The 21,585-nt window shown below is 47.5% G+C and overlaps 1 protein-coding gene across 1 annotated transcript in view; it reads left to right on the top strand.

Moving 5' to 3' along the window:
• The first annotated feature begins 8,541 nt into the window (after window positions 1-8,541).
• The window catches only part of GPC4 (glypican 4), a 36,977-nt gene continuing 23,933 nt past the window's right edge, over window positions 8,542-21,585 (top strand). Inside the window, exon 1 of the mRNA XM_010148086.1 lies at window positions 8,542-8,650. Within this exon, the coding sequence (XP_010146388.1) occupies window positions 8,542-8,650 (109 nt within the window). The remainder of the gene's footprint in view (window positions 8,651-21,585) is intronic.

Consider the following 21,585-nt stretch of genomic DNA (forward strand, 5'->3'; position numbering starts at 1 on the left):
CCCCCCCCCGCCCCCTTAATTTCATGAAGTTATACTCAGTGCGGCTTTTTGGGTTACCACTGTAAAATCTGCTCGACAATTTCTGTTGAATTCTGAAGTCTGAACACTGGCTGTACGCAGGTTTGGGTTTTTATTGTGACTTCTGTTTTTACCTTTATGTATACCCAGAATTACTGACAGCAAATGTTGGGTTTTCTAGCTGTTCTCTGGTGGCTGGGGCACTACCTCTGTCAGCCCTCCGAGAGATGGGTCTCTTGTGTGCCTTGCGTATCCATCCTCCTCACCAGAGAAGTGGAAAAAACAAAGATAATTTTCAGTGTAATTTGTCCATTGTATAACACCTCTTGCTTAGGGCACATAGGCAGAGACACGTTACGAAAACTGTTTCATGCCCAAAGAATTCGGTGATAAAAAAGAGAATTTGCATTTCCTAAGGTCTCACTCAGCAATGTCAAGTAGGTTTTTTTTGGGTTTTCTTTTTTTTTAATTAAGAAACAACTCTTGGTTTTCATTAAAGGTTTCTGTCTTAGCTAGAGCCAAGGAGAATCCTCTAGTTAATCAGAGCTATTTTACTCTCCAAGTTTGCTTAAATAATAAGTTTAATTATGCAGTACTTTTTCTTTTTTCTCCCCTTGCCTTATTTGTATATTCAGGTCTTTGTGTGGTTTCTCTCTCTCTTGATGTTTGCAGAAATGCATTATCTTCATCTGTCTGGTTTGTATTTGGTGTGCCACTAATTGGCTCAATATCCTGTTTGTTGGAATGAAAGCACGCTCTATCATGGCATATTTTTCCAGGGTGTAAAACCTCGCAGTATTTGGGCCACCCTGTTGGGAAGGAAGTTGTTGGTTGTGCTGGCGAAACAAAGGAGCGATGGTATTTTTCCTCAGGTGAGCAGGGTTTTAACTTTAAATGAACTCTTAAAACCCTGCTGAAGGTGAGATCCTGCATCCTCCTTTGAACATCACCTGCAAAGGGCTCCGTTGTGGGCTGCAGTGTGCTGTAGAGAGTGTTTGGGTTTGGTGCTTGGGCTCCTCCACCTGCACCTCTCCAGTGCCCCAACCTCAACGGGGGGGCCAGGCAGGAGGGACCTCAGTTGGCTGGTGTTGCTTCTCTGGGGTACTGCAGAGGCAGCTCTTTGGCTCTTGTTTGGGGCTGAAGAACTCTGTTAGGAGTGTGAGAAGGGCTCTCCTGGTCTGCCCCCAACTAGGAGGGATGTCCCAAAATCGCCTCGCCGGACAGCATTTGCCCAGAGTTGGTCCTTCAGGGACCTGGCTCTGTCATTGGCTTGAAGACGAACTTTGCAGTAGTAACTTGGACTTGGATGGGTGGAAGGCAAGAGCCCTCTTTGTGTCCTAAGTTGCTCTTTCCAGTAAAAAATTAAGGTTCCTAATGTGCGTTTGGCTTAATGTACACACACGGACATAAATCTCTTCTTGTTCTCTTCAGTCCCTGACCCTCTTGGCAGTAAATTTGGGAACCCGAAGCTGTCAACAAAGCAAAATGGAAAAATAGAAGCCAGACAGACCTCAGTTGTGTATGATATTTTAAGTAACTGTAGGTACGCGCCATGGAAATAATTAGGATTATTTGTTGTGTTGAAGGGAGGTATGTCACTGAGGTATTGTGTGCACTGGTGTTCCCCGTGCCTGCAAGATGGATTAGCAGCTGAGTTAACAGATGCAGTAAAGCTCAACTGAAAATAGTTCACTGTTGTTAAGCGTAGGTGAAAGGGCTTTGGTTTGGGTATCAAAGAGTGTATTTTGACTGCTTGACAAGTTTGCAAAAAAAAAAAAAATCATTTCAGTATTATAAGCTTTCTCTGTGAGTCTGGGGAATTTTTCTGTGCCATTAGAGTAATCAGCAAAAAACCGAAATGCACAGTGATTAATAACCTAAGTGGAAGCGTGGGGGAAACAAGTGGCTTTAACATTAATAAGGCAAATAAACCATTTATATGAAACGGTTGCTAATTGAGTGGGATGTTAAATACGCTGCACGCTGGCACACGCTGCCAGATTGCGGTGCTTCCATAACCCTACCGGTCAGCTTTGGGAGCTGACTGCACGTGAGGATGTCTTCTGGCGTAAAAACTCCTGGATGGCTGGAAAAAACCCCCCAGGAGTGCAGGTGGGGATGAGCATCTGTAATGGCTGGATCCAGGACCTAGGTTCCTGCGGCTGTGGAAGGGCTGGAGCCCCTGTGCCTGGCTGGAGGTGATGCTGCTGCAGACTTCCACAGCGAGGAAACTGGCTCTGGGGGTGTGGGGCGCTATCCCTCTTTTGGTACCTGTTGTGTTTGAGATCCCAGTGAGAATTGTGAATGTTTTGAGGCGGGAAGGAAGGCAGGCTGGAAATAGCGCTGTGTGCTGCGGGACATCGGGGGAAGCACAACTCCAAATGTCCCAAGCTGGTTTGTCCCGCTCTGACGACGGTACCAGCGGTGCTGCACCGTTTGCAGGATGTGAGCTTAGAAACTTGTAACTCTGCTGCCTGCCGTGGATGCATCACCTCTGTTAGCAGGACCTCGGTGCTGTTTTACTTCTCTTCCTTCCTGGCACGCGACCATCTCCGCAGGAGTATTCTTCCCAGTAAAATAAACACAAGTCCCCCAGCAGCACTGCTTTAAAGCAAGTGGAGAAGGTTGAACACCTGGTGAAAAAGAAGTACTCTGATAAGAGCCGTCAACTAAAAAGTCAAGTTTGCTGCTTTTTTTTTTTTTACAAAAAACACTCCTTCAAGCAGCGTGTGTGTGTGACAGCCTGGGAGGGGGCAGTAGGGTCACCTTTTTTCCTCCCTTTGGTGTTCGCAGCTTAGTGTCATTTCACCTAGAAATATTTATATGCCAAGACTCCATCTGCGTTTCTGTAGTGCTCTTGGGTAGCAGATAGCTCAAAGCAGCGTAAGCAGCGATCAGGGTGGCCCAGCCTCGCCTTGGGGTGCGGGGACTGCTGTGGTGTGGGATGTGTGGTTGTGCCGATAGCCCGTAGGCGTTACGGCAGCTCCCTTACAGACGGGCAAGAGCTCCAGGGTTGTTCCTGGATGTGCAAAACATCCCTGGCTTGTTCTGTAGCCAGGAAAACTGAGTAGGTTTTGGTATTTTGGGTACAATTAAAGGTGATCAGATTGGGTGGATGGTTCGGTAGCCTTGTCGGTCTCGATGACTCCGCCGGAATCGATCACAAGCTCACGCTTTTCTTTCTTCTTCTCACCCCTTGTTAACGTGGGGCCGCAGCAGCAGAGCTGCGCTCAGGGGTGATGCTAGTGTTTCTTGTCATCTTTGTTGGGGGTTTTGTAAAGCCTCGGTAGCATGTCAATTATATATGATGGGTGGAAGCCTAATATTCTGTGATAATTAGAAGGCAAGTCTAGTGTGAAATCGGATTAGAGCTTGGCTTTACAGTCCAGGATTCCTTTGGTAGTTGGTCCAGAGGAAGTCATAAAACTCTTTTAAAGATGACACAGGCCGATGCGTGCTAGAGGGAAGAGGCAGAGCGCGAGGCCGAAATGGTGGCCCCGCTCACGGGTCCCCCAGCAGTGTTTGCCTCCTGCTTTTCCACCAGCCCCCTTACCACAGCCTGTTCTCTCACATGGGAGCAAAGACCAACAGTAACATCTCAGACCATAAACTGCTTTTGGTTTGTTTGCCAAGCTGCAATGAAGGGCTAGACTGTGTACAGGAGTGTTTTAAAGAAATCACACCCTCCCCCCCCCATCTTCCCAGCAAACCACTTCTGAACGTTCAGCTAGTTTTGCAGCTAGGTATACTTAAAGTATGAACTTGATCAAGGTGAGAAGCAGGCTGGGAATGGCACGTTAGACATCCAGAAACAACATTTTGAAAAGGTCTTGGAAAATCGTTTGGTGAAAGGAACTGCTTTTCACGATCACAGAGCCCCCTGAGTTTGCGCTGCACACTTACTCATTCGATGAAAACTTGTTTTCTGACACGTTGCAAAACAGTTACTTGATTTGGAAGCAAAGTCCAGGCACACAGAGTTTCTAAATGTGGCGTTTCTGTAATGACTTAAATCATAAGTTTGCAAGATTACCTTTCTGAGCACATTTTCTTGGATGTACAGATGTTACATCGCGTACCATTGCCTTTCTATCTTTAAACTGCCACCTCCGTTCCCCAGAGGTGCGCTGTTAACTAGCCAAGGAGCAAGCTGCTTCTGTAATTTTGGTCCATCGTTGTCGCTCAGTATTCACGTGTAATATAAAATAGAGAAAAAGTCTTCCTGTGACAGGCCATGGGAAAGATCTGCTGCAAATCCATGACCAGTTGCAGCGATGGTGTGCATATGTGATAGATATTTGGAGTTGTTCTCTGCTACTTAAGCTCTTTCTGCCCTGCAGCCCCCGATGTGATGATTGTACACCCTGCCAAACGATTCAATAAAAAGCCCAACTTGAAAGGAAGTTGTGGCAGAGTTATATTTTTGCTGTGCTCGCATGGTGATAAATTACAAAAGCTGCCGAGTCTTTAACACTCAAGAGTAGATGAGGAGTTGCCTTGTATGGGCATTGTTTGATGAGTTTTTACTTGGGAAGTAATCATTGCCGAATGTGTCCTTGACGGTGTGTGCACACCACGAGTGTTCTTTATGTAATATACATAAATATCACATCTCTGTTTAAGTGGGCCTAAATACTCATATTTTTCACTCTTTTTTCTTAGAGGAGTTCACAGCCAGTAGGAAAACCCAAGTGTGTTGTGTTTGGTCCTGGCTCTAGGTTGGTGTTTTCTGTGTGCCTAACTGGTCCCTGCTCCCATGGACCACGGGCCCTGGCTGTGTTCATTCCTCTACATGCCCTGCTCGTAGCACCATTGTGTTTTGAAGCTGTTGTCTGATGATGCCACGCTTTGGGGTCTGTCCATGGAGGTAGAAGTGGTTCCCAGCATGGCAGCCACTTGCTGAAGGGGCATGCAATGGCTCTGTCACCTGGGCAGGCGATGGGATGCTGGGATGTTGTGTTGTTCTCCCTGCAAACTCGGGCGTGGGATGAGGCCTGTGGATGGATGCTGGACAGATCAGCTCTGCAAGCAGATTTAGAACAAAGGCTAGACATGAGATGTCTTGCAAACCACGTCAGTGCCTGTGGCTTTGCTCAAGTGAGGATGTATTCTTGGGGATGCAGAGGTGCTGAGGACAACCCTCCCTGTGAGAAAACAGGGGCCCCAGCGTCTTCAGTGACTTTCCCTCGGTATGTCCCACTGTGGCGTAAGAAAACTGCAAGGAAAGCAACCCACGGCACTAAAACTTTGTTTTTTTAACACTGGGTAACACAGTGCATCCTCCTATGATTAGCACTGAGTAGCCAGAGCTCCTCGGCTCCAGACAGAGCTAATTCTTGATCACAAGCCAAGACCACATAGTGCTGACATGACTGAGAAATATCTTCCATAATTAGATTGCTTGGTCATTCATTTTTGAATGTCTGAGTTGCATTTGGGAGCATAATTTCTTAATGATCAACCAAATAGGATCTGTGCAAGCTTGAGTTACTATCAGCAGTGTTCTCCTTGCTCGGCTTTGCATGTGTGTCCCGACTGTGCAAATCTGGGACAGGGGGGATCAAAGAAGAGAAACTTTGCTCTGTAGCATCAGCTCCTGATGTAACACACAGAAATATAAACCACTGTAACATAACAGAAAAAGGCATTGTAAATTAGGTGGGATGGCAATTTTAGTTTTAATAGAATCAAACTGTTACTTGTATTTGTGAAATATATTGAGCTTTTTATTTTTTATCAATAAATAAATTGGAGTAGTTGCTAAAAGCTGTTTTAGGGATCCCAGGGCACTTGTGGACAACTTTGGAGGGTTTACAAAGTGTAGCTAGGAAAAGAAATCTCACTATCAGTAGGTTTGAATTTGCCAAGTAGGGTAGGGGGTCGCTTACCTCTCCAAGACAAAAGAATGGCAGGTATATAAGTTGTAACCACCGAAGGCAGGCACACATCATGGAAATGGTCCTGAAATCCTGAGGTGCATTTTGGGTAAAATACTTCCAACATACTTTCCCTTTATAAGAATTTTAGGGGGCAAAAAACCCCAAAAACTGTTTCAAGACTTTTGAAATTAAATTATTTTGACACTGCGAAACTAGCCTTTGCTCTAGCTGCAGTTACCACTTAGCTGCTATTTATTTGTGTCCTGTTGTGTCAGAGCTGCAGTCCTGTGTTGGAACCAGAGCAAAGAGATTCAAAATGAAATAAAGCAGTGGAGCTTGGGGACTTTCTTCTTTTAATGCTTGCTGGTAAGGCAGGCTTGTAGAGGATTTGGTGGGCAGAATCTGAAAATCCTGGGTGCACCTCTTTCTCTCTTAAATGGTTTATCAAGCTAAACAGAGCTGCATCCCTTAATGCTGTCTATTTGTTGCTGGAGATGCTGCTCTCAGATGGGAAGAAGCAGTCCATAAAAGGAAAAAATATATCTGTAAGGAGATAGCGAGATTTTTCTGTGTTTTCTGAAGGCTGTGCCTAAGCAGTGCTGCTTCCTGTAACAGACTTTGAGCTTTCCGTAATTCAAGAGCAGCGGATGGTCTTGTGCAATAAATTAGCTGTGGCAGAATTATCTGTCGGTCAAGGTCTCTGTAATGCCAGGGAAAACAAACAAACCCCTTAGTGCAAAAGGAAAATAGATTTAGGAGGAGAGGTTCTTAGAATTCTCTGTGTGTGTGTGTATATATATAACTAAATACTTACATCTTATTTTTAAATGGTCCTTAAGTGTCTGAAAGGAGATATACTAACATTTCTGAGCTAGAAGGTCATGCAAAGTGATGCAAATGTTCAATATCTTGGCAAATGATGTTGTTATGAGATCAGGCACAAGGCGAGCAGAGAAGCGACACCTTGTCTTAATCACGGGCAGGCTTTTGCACCATGCAAAACCTGCTTTTGTTTCTCTAAACCCACTTCTGATGCTTTGGCAGGTAGGATGGCTCTTCAGTAAGTGCATGCTTGACAGCCTGTCATGGAGAGGTTATTTTCTGTGCAGGGGCCTGCCAAGTCCTTAGCAGCTCTTGCTGTGAGTCTGAACCTCTATGGTGGTTGGAGGTGGTTGGTGGCTTCTAGGGTGTGAGCAGGTAGGGAAAATCCTTCGCTTCTCCATCTGCTTCCTTAGGCTTGAAGGGTAAGGTTTGGCAACACGGTGTGAAATGGGAGAGAAGGCAGCAGCTTACATGTAGGCTGTGTCTTTGAAAATACCATCTGACTTGGGGAGGATGAGTTTCTCATCCTCGCTACTTGTTTTGATCATATCTTTGGCATTGACAGAGATTTGCACAGTTTGCCCAAGTTTGAACCATCAGCCCACTTGCCTGCGATGGTGCTGCCTTGTGGGACCTGTCAGGGAGGCTGGAGCTGGGGATTGATACGCATAGAGTTCATCAGAAACCTGACGGCAGCGGTTTATGGGTGGTGCGAGAAGCGGGCAGCCTCATCCCGCACTGCAGCGAGACACTCTGAAAGCAAATTACACGGGGCCAGATCCTGTTCCCAGATTGTCTGAAATTTTGAAACAGAGCTGCAGTAGATACTGAAGCACTTTGGTTCCTCTGACCAAGTCATCTTGAGCTGGATGACATGTAGGAGAGAGTTATCTTTCAGGGTGAAGGAAGAAAAAACCTGTTTGAATTCTCCAAAAGCAAACAACCAGTTTTGCCCAGGATGATGACAGGAAACTCTGAAATTAGGAGTGGGGAAAGACACAGTTTTTTCATGAGCTGTTGAATAAAACAAGTATATTTTAATATCAGTGATGAGTGGGCTTCTGAGAGGGATTACTTTTCGTGTGATAATTGGAGGTGGGGTGGTGAAGAAAAAAGGATGTATCTGTACCAAAAGAACCATTGCGGTTGACACTATGTTGTGTATTAACTGAATGAATTGTAAGTAGTTAAAAAACTTGGGAAAATCTTCATGGAAGATAGCATAGCATATACAGGTCAGTTTGCTGGTTCTTCAAATTATACTGTGCAAGATAAGAATCTGTTTACTCCTTTTATTAATAAGTAAGAGGACAGTTTTTCATCTAAAAAGGCAAGGTGTAGCATTTACATATGTAGCTATAAAGTTCCTCTGTAGAATCAGGCTTTGTTATGCCAGACCTGGTCCCGTGCTCGTGGTGTGGGAGGGCCTCCTTGCCAGACCCTGGTCCTGTGCTCGTGGTGTGGGAGGGCCTCCTTGGGAGGAGATGATGCTGTGGGTCCTCGCAAACCAACCTCTTTGCCCTTGCGTAGAGCATCCTTTTAATTCTGAGTGTTTTCTTCTCTGCTTTTCAGGTGACCACTTGAAAGTCTGCTCACAAGGCTACACATGCTGCTCTCAAGAAATGGAGGAGAAGTACAGTCCTGGTCCTGTGCTCGTGGTGTGGGAGGGCCTCCTTGGGAGGAGATGATGCTGTGGGTCCTCGCAAACCAACCTCTTTGCCCTTGCGTAGAGCATCCTTTTAATTCTGAGTGTTTTCTTCTCTGCTTTTCAGGTGACCACTTGAAAGTCTGCTCACAAGGCTACACATGCTGCTCTCAAGAAATGGAGGAGAAGTACAGTCAGCAGAGTAAACACGACTTCAGAATTGCCGTCATAGAGCTTAGCAATCACTTAGAAACCATGTTTAGTTCTCGATACAAGAAGTTTGATGGTAAGTGCAGAGACCTTGAACTTTGTTCCCTTGGGATAAAATGTAAAAAATCCCTATCCTGTTGTTCCCTATGCAGTTGTTCAGTTGTGCCTCCCCCTTTCTGGGGAAGTTCATGACTCATGGCTCAGAGGGCAGAGCATGCCTTGTTTTGCAATCCCGTGAGAGAAATATTTGCTGATTATGGCTGCTTGTTTCCCAAAGAGGAAGATCTTTCTTTCTGATTAATCTCTTGAAAAATGTCTTACTCTTAACCTAAGATTGCAGTTAGTTTTGTTGGTACATCCCCGCTGCGCGTGTAATTGTAACGTGTGGATCAGGGCTGCAAGATGTGCACAAATGCTGATTTTTCCCCAGTGTGTTGGGAACCGACAGGACTTGTATTCATCTCGCTTAGCCTTCGGGGCTGAGCAGAGCAGCGGGTGAACACAGAGGTGGTTTTGCACGGGAGCTGAGGGTTCAAGTGTGATGCAGGGTCAGAAGCAAGATGAACAAAGTCTCGGCTGAGTTCCCATCACTCGAGTGACGCTAACTGCTGACTGATAAGGAAATGACTGGTCTTGGCACTGTCCTGGGATCCGCAGAGGTGTCCTGTCAGACTGGGTCTCCATAGGGCATGCCTGGCTCATGGGAGCTGCAGGAGGAAACTCCCTCTGGAAACGCTGGCATACACTTCCAGCACTGCCCAACTTGCAATCAGGCGCCTTTCTTTCAAGAACGCCTTGGTACGTCCCTCTCACAAACAGCTGAGGCTGATGCCCGGGCATCGGGCACAGCACCCGTCTGAGGTCCGAGCAGCATCTCTGTGTTGCTGCTGAGCTCTTAGTTGTGGCAGGTCCCACAGGGCTCCTGGTAACTGTGGGCCTTGCACCTGAGCATCCCCAGGAGGGAGGAGCAGGGCATCAAGCTCCTGCCTGGGTTGTCCCTGTTGGGCGAATGAGGTGACACCCTGTTGCACGCTGAAATATCTGAAGAGGCAGGTGGACTGGGTTTCTGAGGCATCTGTTCTGCTCATATGTTATCATCCCCGTCTGGTAGTAGAGGGCAATTCCACTGCATCTCTGGACTGTTTTCTCCCTTGTTTGGTCATTGGTTCAGCATATAATTTCGACTAATATCCCAGTGAGTGTGCCTTGGACCTCCCAGGGACATCCTCTACACTACTGCAAGCAGGTAGCAGCCCCTTTCTTTCCGAAGGGATTGGCACTCGGGTGAGCGAAGAAATCCCTGGGTATGAAATTGCAGTGAGTCAGAGTGGTGGAATTATGCAATCATCTTGATAGCATCTCAATCTGCTAGCTAAATATTTCCCTCTTAACCTCTGTTGTCTCTACCTGCTGGTACACCAAAGGGGTGATAGAGAGAGAACCAAAGTGTCTAGACTTGCAAGCTTATTAAATGTAGAACAAGACACTTAATGAAATCCAGCCCATAGATAAGCCATTTCAAAGAGACCAGAGGAACAGCATCTGCTTCACCTTAAATGAACAACAAAGCTTTTTGAAATGCAGCATTGAAAACGAAGAGCGTTCATGGTTCACTGTATTAGCATCCCTGACGTGGTGCAGACGTATTGCTGGGTGTGCCTGCTTGTTTGTAGGGTGAGAGATGGCTGCAGGGCTGTGTGATGGCGGGGGGATATTAAGCTAAGCTGAGCTGGATACCTCCCAAAGCACAGTGCTTCCGAACGGGTGAGCTCTGACAGGGAGCCCTATCAAAGGGCTGTGTGAGCTGTTTTCTTTGTGCGGTGTGGTTCTTCCATCAGCCCCTCGCAGCGTGCCCTGCACCCGTCTCATCCTGATCTCAGCCCTGGGAGTCCTCGACAGGCAAATCTGGAAGGGAATGGTGTGAGCCTGTTGCTGGAAGCTGGATTTACTGTATCCAGCCTGTCCCTGAGGGGTGTTTCTCTGCCCCGTATGGAACTAATGAAGGAGAATTAGCAACCTCCTCAGCTTGTCCCAAAGGCTAATGGCCCCGTCTTTCAGCGTTTGCTAATGTCAGATCTCAGTCTTCATTTGCTGCACACAAAGCTGATTTAGCAATTTTTTTTTTAAGCTTACCTGGGCTGGAAGTAGAGATTAACTGATTGCCATCCTTCATCATTTACTCCTTGTAAGACTTTTAATCATGGCTGCCTCTCTCCCTCCAGCCCCGTCCCCCAGAGGCTGAAGGGCCTCTTTCCAGCAGCATTCTTACTGGTGGCTGGGGCAGGTTGGGGAGTCTCCCGTCTGAGGTTCTCAGACACTTCTGCAAAAATGTTGGAGTACTATGCCCTAGGCTGCTGTGGTAGTTCTGTTGGTTTGTTTTGGAGAGCCGGCTGTTGAGTGGTCGGCTGCCTGTGGTGTTGCCTGCCTTTGGTCTCGGTGCTTGGTCATTGCGTCAGCTGCGGTCTGTTCTGCCTTGTGCATTTGAGTTCTCCTCGTCCCACTTAATTCTTCCCACTTTTTTTTGATGCAACATGCCCAACTTAGAGGAGATGGAGATGATCAAGACCCACATTTCTCCCTATCTCTAGCGATGAGATTTGAAAAGCACATGATCCCTTCCAGAGCTCTTCTTTTGCACTGATCGTGCTCTGATTTCAGCATTTTCAGCTCTTTAGGGATACCTCATTGATAGTAGCCAAATCCTTTCAAATTAAAATAAAGCTGATACAAAACAAGCTCTGCACCTTCCTCTGTTTAACAAGAAATCCTCTGCATTCAGCTGTGCAGAGGCACCGAGCAGGCAAGATGAGTTATTGCAGAGGCCCAAATTCACTTCACTTAGCTGGTCTCCAAGCAAGTGGGACAGATGCTCCTCTTGCAGGGTGACATGTCTGCGTGCTGCGTGGGACCGCTCCAGGATGCGGCTCAAGCAGCAAACTCTGTCCTCCAGCTCTTTGGGAATCCTTGTTGCGGGTTCTCTGGCTGCTAATCTCTCAGCCTTGACATTCAGGTCGGAGAGGAGAGGCAAACCCGTGCTGCCTCCGTTGTGTGCTTGACCTTTGGAGCAGTTGCTGCTGCAAAAGGACAGTCGAAGTGGCGGCACGTCCTTTGGATGGAGGCTGCGATGCCCCGTGGCTTTTGGAGTGTTTGCATCAGCTGTTGCCGGAGCGCTGTGTGCTGTTGGAACCGTTGCCAGAATTGCTCTGATCTGACACCAAAGCCGTACAGAAATGGATTATCTCCTCTTAATCGGGAGCATGGAACAAGCTGCTGATTATCCATCCCCAAAGGGCTGACCAGAAGTCATTTCGCCTCCTAATGCGTAATGCGACAGCGTCAGATCCTCCTGCGCGTGTTTGGTTTGCAGACGCTGGGAGAAGAGTGGAGCTTTGGAGTCCCGTATCTTATATATCCTGCTTAAATATTTGCCTGCAGTACAGCTGTGTATGCTCCTGCGGGTCTCTCCTGTTGTAATTTAAACAACTAGCCCAATCCCACTGTGGCAGTAAGGGATATATTTTCAGCAGTAAGGGAAATGCTTTTTTAATAAAATAAAATTACTTTGGGACTTGTCAGATTCCCCATTGCTGGATGCTTTTAAGGTGAAGATTTGCTGGTTTTTCTGGCATATGTGATCTCAGATACACGTTTACGGGCTTCACTGAGGAATTTGTTGGTGAGATTCTCTGGCCGTGTGTCTCCCTCCGTGACAGTGACAGCCATGGGAAAGCCACAAAGCTGTGCAGCTGCGATGGCATCTCTTGCCACAAAAGCAGTTATGGCAGTCAGGGATTTAAAAAAAAAAAGGGGGGAGGTGGGGGAAGTGTGCATTTAAAATCTCTTTTGACTTCTCATCTTCATCAGTTAGTGCCCTCCCCTTCCCTCTCCCAGGGATTAATAACATTAATAGGATTAATGGTGACATTAAGACTGCATAAACGCTCGGTCCCATTTATTAAACTGGAACTTTCACCTCTTTTGCCCTTTCAGGCTGAAGTTTTCCATGCCGGGGTCTGTGCTAGCCAAGCAGTGCTTTGGGGAAATTGCTCAGCTGTTCTGAGGAACTGGAGCAGGGACAGGACATAGCCCATAACTCTTCTTCAGCCTTTCCGCTATTCTCTCGCTGCCTAGATAAGATATTCTTAGGTGTGGGTTTTTTTTTATTAAAGACACTTCCTGAATCTCTCATAAGATGCAACTTGTGCCAGGCCTTTCCTGGGGGGAGGAATGATTTTTTTTAATTTTTTTTTCCCCCCCCAAGTAGGCTGGTTGCAGGGTGATTAGGGCAGCCAGAACCCCAAGCCCCCATGAGCAGAGGGGTTGCTGAGCCTCAGCCCCACAGGGCTGAGTCTGGTAAGCGGCTGCTTGTTCTCCTGCCCCTGCATTTCACAAGGACTTTTGCTGTTGCACTTAAACCAAGTGTTGTCCCTTTCTTCTACATGCTCTGGATTTAGGGAAGGCAAGCAGACTTCTGCAACCCTCATCGTACAGGAATGGTATGTTAAGGAGACTAATGTGGCATGGTCCATCCCTGGGCTGGGCTGGCAGTAGGTTTGGCATTCCCAGTGCTCAAGCAACAGAAGGATTTGTACAAAATGGTAGAGCCTGAACCAGCCTCTAGGAATCTATTAAATGTTGAGAATCCCATTCCGATCTGCTCCCCCTGACTTTTCCATTAGCTTTTCAGATAAAACAAATACAGAAGTGTAAAATGAAACCCCTCTGGGACAACAAGCGGAAAGAAACCGAAACCAGGCAGGAGCTGGCTGGGGTCCCCAAGACTGTGCTGCGCCCAACCCTCCACTGCATATGGACTGGGCAGAGGGGCTGGAGAAGGGACCCCTGTGTATAGGCTTCCTGTCTGTGTTGGGCAAAGTAGCCACAGGTGTGGCTATATTACAGCGTGGCCGTGGCCTGCATCTTTGAAGCATCCCAGGATGCCCTTGGTCTTCTAGTGTGAGTCCTCTGTTACTCCGGGGCACGTAAATTAATTCCATTATCTGGGTTGTGACAGAGACCGAGTGCCTAGTCAGGGATGCATTGGCCAAATACCTTCCAAGCTGCTGAAACTGGGGACCCCCACTCTGTAATCTCATTTCTGAATTTAGATTTTGTTGTTCAGATAACCTTTTGCTTCCAGCTGCTGTCTCCAGGTAGGAGTTAGCAGGGAAGCGTGCTGGGACGGGGGGATGAATGGCTGGAAAGTGCTAATAACAGGGAATGGCTCTGGAAGGACAAGGGAAAGTTTTTGGTGGGCTCCTCTCCACAGCTCCGGGCGGTGCGGAGGCAAACGGTGAAAGATGAGTCCCGCGGGTGCCCAGCCCACCGTGCCTATAGTTAGAATTTGGCAGACCGTTGGGGCGCTCTGCCTTACCAAAATAACTGCCCTTTGGGGACCTTCATCTCACATTAACTCTTTTATTGGAAACTGCCTGCAACGGCAGAGACCCAGGGTCTGATCCCCATGCCTCTGGCACCCGGGACCGTGGGGTTAGTCCTGCAGAGGTAAATGCTCCAGCAGTCAGGGGGCAGCTCCAGGCGTTGTGGCACACCTGGAGTGCTGAGAGCAGAGACCTGGTGGACTTTTGATGCTTGCTGTGCTAGACCCGTGTGTTTGTGCTTCTGAATAAATCTGGAGAGAGCTCTGCCATTACAACCTGCCTTCTGGCCAGTGCCCCTATGATGACTGCATCGTTAAACGTGCAAATAACAGAGTGACTTTGTCTGTCTGCTGCCACTCGTGCCTAGGTGAAGGGGCAGCCTCATGCTTCCCTCTGCAGAAAGGGATGCCACCAAACCCTGTACCAACCCAGGCAGAAAGCAGTGGGAAGTGCCCTCAAATTTTGCAGAAGCAGCTGTTGCCAAGAGCCAGTCCTTCAGGCTCGGTTTCAGACCTGTTCTTGCCTCAAGTGGGGATGGAGCGATTTAGGAGAAGCAGGAGGGAGCAACCACTTCCTTTAGAAAATCCCACTTGTGTGCTTTTGTTTGTGCTTCCCCACTCACTGCAGCGATAATGAAACAAATTGTCTGCTGTCTGTACAGTGGAAACTTGTGTTTTCTTTGTTTTCTTTTGACAGGCTCCTCTCCATCGGGAGCTTTGTAAGGAGGTACATAAACCACTGTGACTTTGTTTTGTTCATTGAGAAAGGTGATGCTTGTCTGACAGTGGGGGAGCAGACCTCTGTTTTGGGAGGCTCGGAAATATCCTGAGGTCATGGCATCCCAGAATGAGGAGATCTCAAATTGGAGGAGGCGCCAGCACTGTAGGTTGGAGCGGGGGGTGGGGTAGTGGGGAAAAGAATGGAGATTTTTGTAACTGAGCAAAGACGTCAGCAATGGGCAAAACCACTTTGTGTATGGGCCTGGAGGGATCAAATCTGCCATCTCAAGCCCAAGCAGTTCTGCTGTTAAGATCACAGGCAAACTGCTCTTACCTTTTGTATTTTCCAGAAGCAAAGATGTGGGCAGTAGGCTTTATACTTGGCTACAGGAAATGTGCCTGGTGGTCACTGGTTACTAATTGCTGTCAGCCAGTCAATGAGCTATTGTTTGTCTGTTTAAAATTAACTCCCTGTTCCTATTTCTTCACAAAGAAGCCACCTAACCTCAGTGCTGGCTCCGATTGCTTGTGTAGTCCTGGGAGCTTCTCCTCTCAATGCCCATTGAGTTGGTAGTGTTTTGGGGTCTTGTAGTGGGCTTGGAGGTGTGATATTCCACTGGTGCAGTGCTGGAGCTATTTTGTTAGTGTTAGATGTATTGTAATGTCTCAGCATCCAGCTGTTTGCATGCTGGAAGAACAGGTAGGAGAGGCAGCCCTAGCTGGAAGAGCTCTCAGTGCAAATACAAGATGCCTGGAGAAGAGAAGGCTCCAGGGAGACCTCATTGTAGCCTTCCAGTACCTGAAGGGGCTACAAGGAAGCTGGGGGGGACTTTTTACAAGGGCCTGTAGTGACAGGACAAGGGGTAACGGGTTTAAATTGAAAGTGGGGAGGTTTAGATTAGATATCAGGAAGAAATTCTTCACAGAGAGGGTGGTGAGGCACTGGGACAGGTTGCCCAGAGGAGCTGTGGGTGCCCCATCCCTGGAAGTGTCCAAGGCCAGGCTGGATGAGGCTTGGAGCAACCTGCTCTAGTGGAAGGTGTCCCTGCCCATGGCAGGGGGGTTGGAACTAGATGGTCTTTAAGGTCCCTTCCAACCATTCTATGATTCTATGAGGGTAACTGAGGTAGTGGGGGACAAGAAAGCCGTTCCTGTCATTCAGCAGCACGGGTTCTTCTCACGCTCTTCAACAGCAGGCGTGGGAAGGGAGGCTTGGAAAAATACGTATGTGTGAAATACCTTAGCGAGAGTCCCAGAAAGCTCCTCTGAAGGGGGGTGTGCTGGAGGCAACCTGAAGGAACTCGCGTTCAGATTTTGCAGCTGATCTTTGCTCTTTGACAGGTGGGGAGTTGCTGTTGCTACCAAAGGGACCTGGGTCAGCAGGGTAAAGCAGCTGAGAAGTAATAAATGGGTTTGAAAAGTTGGTTGAGATTGAGGAATGGGTGCAATGAAAACTAGGCATGGTGGGGGAGTGGAAGGACGAGCAAGCAAATGGAGGGAATAGAAGCAGCATCAAGGGAGGGAGGTGCATTGGGGAAGACAGTTGTTGAGTTGCAGTCACGAGGAGGAGGAAGATGGAAAAGCTGGGAATGAAGAGGACCTGCTGCTTGGGGAGGAGGCATTGTGGGAGCAGCGGGAGAAACACCTTATAGCTGACCCAGAAGGGGAGGCGTGAGCAGTAGCGGCCTTGGAAATGGGGACGAGGCTGCGAAGGCTGGGTTTGTCCTGCTGTGTGGGATGTGGCAGAACGGGGTGGACCAAGGGGGGACCAAGGGCACTTCTGCTGCCACTGGTTTCCCAATTCACAGACGACTGTTGCGTGCAGCAGGATGTCATGTACTGTTCCTGCTTCTTGAATCGCAGATGGCAATCCCCATGCTGCTTTTCTCCCCCCATTTTGTTGCTTCTTGTTCCTTCAAGGAGCTCTGTCTCAGTGTGGTGGCAGTGACCTGTCGCTGTGTTTTAGCTTTGTCCCTGCTCTTCTGGGCTCCTGACGGCCCCGGGGTGCAGATGAAGGTTATCTTCTTGCACCCTGAAGAAACAAGAAGTTCTCGAAATCCTGTTTCTTTGGTGGTTGTTTTTTCTGCTATGAGGCTGCAGCCCATTTGTTGTTGTCTTGAAACCTTTCACTAATCAAGCAAGGTTTGCGGCAATGTTGTGCCTCTCAGCTCCCCAAAGGTTCATGCATCAGGGCTGTTGCTGTGACACTGGCATGATTTAAGCCTGTACTTCTTCAAACTCCGGGGAAGAGTTCTTCCCCTGTTAGTAAGTGCTAACACATGTTTGAAAACAAGACAGAGAAACAGCTTGTGGATTTGCCCTGCCCTTCCTGAGTTCATATTCAATAAATGTGTTAACACTATGTATTCATCGGTTTCTCAACACTTCTGGAAAAAGGTTGTTAAGCTATGGTTTGTTTTTCCCTGGTGGAAATTACAAATGCGGTATATGCAATAAAGGAAGTGAAGGCATATTAAAAGTAATGAGGCACTTTTTGGGGGTGGGTGGGGGGGAAACTCTCTTTCCTTTGGAGTAGGTGGCATGGCTACGGATGGCTTCACCTTTGAGGTGTGAAGAGCTGTGAAACATTCGTCTCTTTTCCTTCAGATTCCTTTTATCTGTCTGGACTGAATTTTGCCTCGCATGGCTGGCGCAGCTGCGGGGTGGAGATGCACCACTGGGACGGTGCTGGGAGGGTGCTGGGACGGTTCTGGCGCCGGCCCCTCCGCAGCGCAGCCTTCGGGCCGTGGCTCAGGCAAGAGTGTTCGCCTGGGAATCCGTCCTGCTGTTGTGGATGTTTGAGTAAACCATTTTACGAGATAATATAATTAATCTCTTCGTGGCAGTGTTCTCCTGTACACACTAGAAAGCATAATTGTCTATACAGACAAGCAAATTAAAGGTTTCGGTAAGACAGGCGGTCCTTAATTAATCATAATCCAGACAACATATTAAAAGTATACCTGAAAAGCTGGGTGGCAAATTATCTGAAACTAATTAATTGTGCCCATAAAAATTCAGCATGTTCTCTCTGCGTGCTTGAGCCTGGCGTTATTTGGGTTTTTAGGTATGTTGAGTAATTGCGTGTCTACCTGGTATCTGTTTGCATACTTAATTTGGAAACCTCAAACAGAATAAGGCCAGTTGAAAGCACAGCTGTAAACTAAGCAAACCTGGTGTATGGGAAACGGAGCATGGCTGGCAGCCTTTGGGAGCAGAGGTGCCTTTGGGAGCAGAGGTGGTAGGCCTGGTTTCCTTTGGGAAGGACACCAGCAAACCCCAACGTGGCTAACAGATGGGCATCTGTGGAGAGCACGCTGGCTCAACAGCCTTGCTGAGCTCTTGGATAAGACTTTTTTTCACCACGCTTAAGGTGTTCTTTACTATAAAAAATGTGGGGCTTTGGTGCTGAGCCCTGGGTCACTTGTGGCTTGTCCCTTTGCAGTTGCTGGAGGAGGAGCAAGCAGCGTGCTGTGGAGCTGTGCTTCTCCCTGGGAAATCATTCTCTGAAATAAATGCGTTTTATCTGGAAATTCAAGGCAAAACTTAGCACTCCTACGGTGATCTGCTGTGGGTTCAGCCCTGAGGAATCCCTGCCTGGGACATGGCTGGAGGCAGAGGAGGGTGGGGGCTTTGGTCCTGCTGAGGGGCAGAGGGTGCTGGTGATGGCAGGAGGCCACTCAGTTTGCTTCTGTCACCAGCGTTTTAGGGAAGTGCCAAGCCTGTCTGTGGGTGAACGGGAACGTGCCCCTTTGATGTGTTCATCTAATTTCCAGGAGCTGCCTTTGATTTAGGTAGGACTGTGCCCTACAGCAGCAGGCTCTCCTCATCAAAAGCCCTCTTGTATGAAAATCCCACTCTTAATATATCTGAAATGTTAGCACGAGGAATAAGGAAACGTTGGATCTCTTCTTACTTGAGGAAAGGATATTTTCAGATGAGGCCTGTGAATCCAAGATCAAAAAAAATACTGGGTACAGAAATCCAAGGAAGCGTATACCTTGTCTGGAGGGAGGATTTGCCCTGTACTTGCAGTGGCTGGAGTGACTGTGTTTCTTCAGGTAGCTCATGTATCTGCAGTTTGGCGGAAAGATGATTTTTGAGTTACTCTGGCAGTGGAAGCTCATGTCATGTGGAAGCACCTTGGGGTGGTATGATGCTCTTCTGTGCTGGGTTACTGGCAGGGCTGGTCTGCCCTCAAGCTGCATACAGGTAATACATCTTATTACCTGTAAAAAAGCAAATTGCTAAGTAACTATGGTTGTGTTTTCCCACTGTGCTCTTTTATGGAAAGATTTGTTCAAAAGCAGAGGTGTTTTTTTTTTATTTTTTCCCTCAGGACTCTTATTACAGAAATACCAGATAAGCCACATCTAGTCTTTCTTACCGTTTCATGACATCTCTAGGTTTTCCCTGAGTGTTGGGCATTGAAATTCTACCCTGAAATTCAAATGTATTAAAAGAATAAACAGAGCCCAGAGCTGTAGATTGCCTGACTGCAGATTACTGCCTTTTCTATCTCTAAAAGTTAATTGCATTGGAAATGTCATCTTTCTTTGAGCATCAAAGTCCGGAGCGTCCACAGGATTTATTTTGCAGTACAGGCAAGTTTTTAAGTTTCTTCTTGGCATTAGGAAAGGATTTGTGGCTCTGGTCCCACTGAGCAGTTTGGCTGTGTTCTGCGGATGACAGTGCTGGTACCCTCACCCCTGCACTCATCCTCCTGAGCATCACCCCCAGTGACAAGATGACTTGTCATCCAGTGGGGATTGGCAGAGTTGGGTTGAAGCACTGAGATGTGGGCTTTCCTCTGGATCAGGTTGGAACAGAGCTGGCTGAGCCACGTTAGCCCAGCACCGTGTTTGTGGTCCATCCTCCCACAGCCCAGCCCTCCTCAAGTGGGGACCTGTGCCTGCAGAGCTTAGACCTGGCAAAGGGGTGGGTATCTCCATGTCCCCCAGACATCTCTCCACGCTCTGCCCTTAGCTAGGAGAGCCAGGGAAACCTTTAACCTGCGTGCTGCTCCCACGGGTCAGTTTGCGAAGCCCTTCGCGGTGTCGCGTGTGCTTTTGCCTGTTTGTCGACAGAGGGGACAGCCCTTGTTCTGGGAGTTTGAACAAGATAACTGGTAGGGAAAAGAGAGCCTGCCATCCCTCTGGATAGCAGTATCTCGGAGAGCACCGGGAAAGTATGATTTGTCGTCTGTGAAAAATGTTTGCATTTGACAGCTTTTCACAGGAAGCCTGTCAGAGTGATAATTTAATGAGTACAGATTGCTTGCAACACAGCTGTAAAACGTGCTTTTACAGTGCTGTAAAATAAGCAACTGAGGCCTTTGTGTGTTTGCTTTATTTGAGAACAAGTCAGCTTCTAATACAAATGAAAGGTGGTCATTTATTTTACCCAGCAAACAGTCAAGACGTAAGAGAGGAACCTGCCATTTTTCTTCTTGTGGTGGCAAGGTTAATGCTGGGTTACGTTGGTGTTTGCTAATCAGCTTGTTTCTGTGAAGGAGAGAATTAATATCTAATTAGATCTAGGGAGTTACTAGTCAGATTAGCATGTAAGTCATTAAAAGGACTTTTGGGCTTTCTTCTCTTCATTGCAGACATCTCTGCCCGTGGTTTGAGCAGTGAAAAACTTAATATTCCTTGCTCTGCCCAAGCTGATTTCTTGAAGGGGGGACAGAAACTGAGGATGCAGATTTAGAGTATGCCAGCAGCTGGAGTAAAATTGTCTGTGTGTGTGTGTATAACTAACATGTATTTATAAAATATATATCATTTAATCCCTGCTGCTGATGAAGTTAGGAGTGCTGTGTGTTGCAAGGAGGAAGATGTCACCATGCCTGTTCTGCTGCTGGGTATGTCCCTGATTACTGGCGTTGGGTGGCCCCTCACTCACCATGATGTGCTAGCATCCCTCCTCTCCATCTTCCCAACCTCATCCCCACCCCAGGAGCCTGGGGGTGCCAGCAAGGCCGCCCATGGGCCAAGCCACTGGCACCGGTCAGCAGGGCATCCCACCCGGCATGGTTCAGGGATGCAGGCACGTGCTGGCAGGGAAGCTTCATGGGGCATGTAAGGGTGGGTGCTGACCCTGTTCCGCAGACACACGGCCTCCTCTGTCCTCCTCCTCTTCATATTTGGAAAGTGGCACTGGAGAATGGGTGTTTTCTGCCTGTGAAAAGGCTGGCAGGAGCTCGAGCCAGAGACGACGGCTTTGTGCGTACGTGGTGCCTCTTTCAGCGGTGTTGGGTTGGGGTTTTAGGAGCAGCAGGGTTTGGTGGGAAGTTTTCTTTTCCTTTATTTACCTTCCTTTTGGGCAAGGAAAAGCTGCTGTCTGGAAGACTGCAGGTGCACAGGTATTTGCAGCTAATTGCGTTGCCTTTTTTTCAGGATAATTAATGAACATACCTGATCATAGCCCACATGAAAAATTGCTAAGATTAAGTGCTCTGAAGCCTGGGTACAGTTTATTCGGCTTCCACTTTGGAGTGGAACCAATAAAATGAGTTGGGGCAGGAGAATAAATTGGTTATGGTAATATGGATGTATTACCTGAGGTAACTTTCCTGGCTTAAAACATTACTTTGGGTTCCTTTAGATTGGTGTTTGGAAGTACTTAATAGACTTCCTATCAATATAATTTCAAAATCTAATTATTTTTGAAGAGTTTGCTGATGCATCTGCCGGCTCTTGTGCCTGACATAAAAGTATTTAAATAAACAAGTTATTTGGTGTTACTGAGAAGTCTGAGCAAAGGAAGGAAGTGAGCCTTCAAAATGATTAAGTGAATTAGAAATTAATACACACTGAGCTAATCTCTATAGTATAAACTCAGCAGAAAAAAATCTTCCTGGAGAGGAAATGCCAGTCATGGGAACGAAAGTGGAGGTTACAGCTGATATT

This window comes from Eurypyga helias, unplaced genomic scaffold, assembly GCF_000690775.1.
Source record: "Eurypyga helias isolate BGI_N326 unplaced genomic scaffold, ASM69077v1 scaffold12653, whole genome shotgun sequence".
Lineage (NCBI taxonomy): Eukaryota > Metazoa > Chordata > Aves > Eurypygiformes > Eurypygidae > Eurypyga > Eurypyga helias.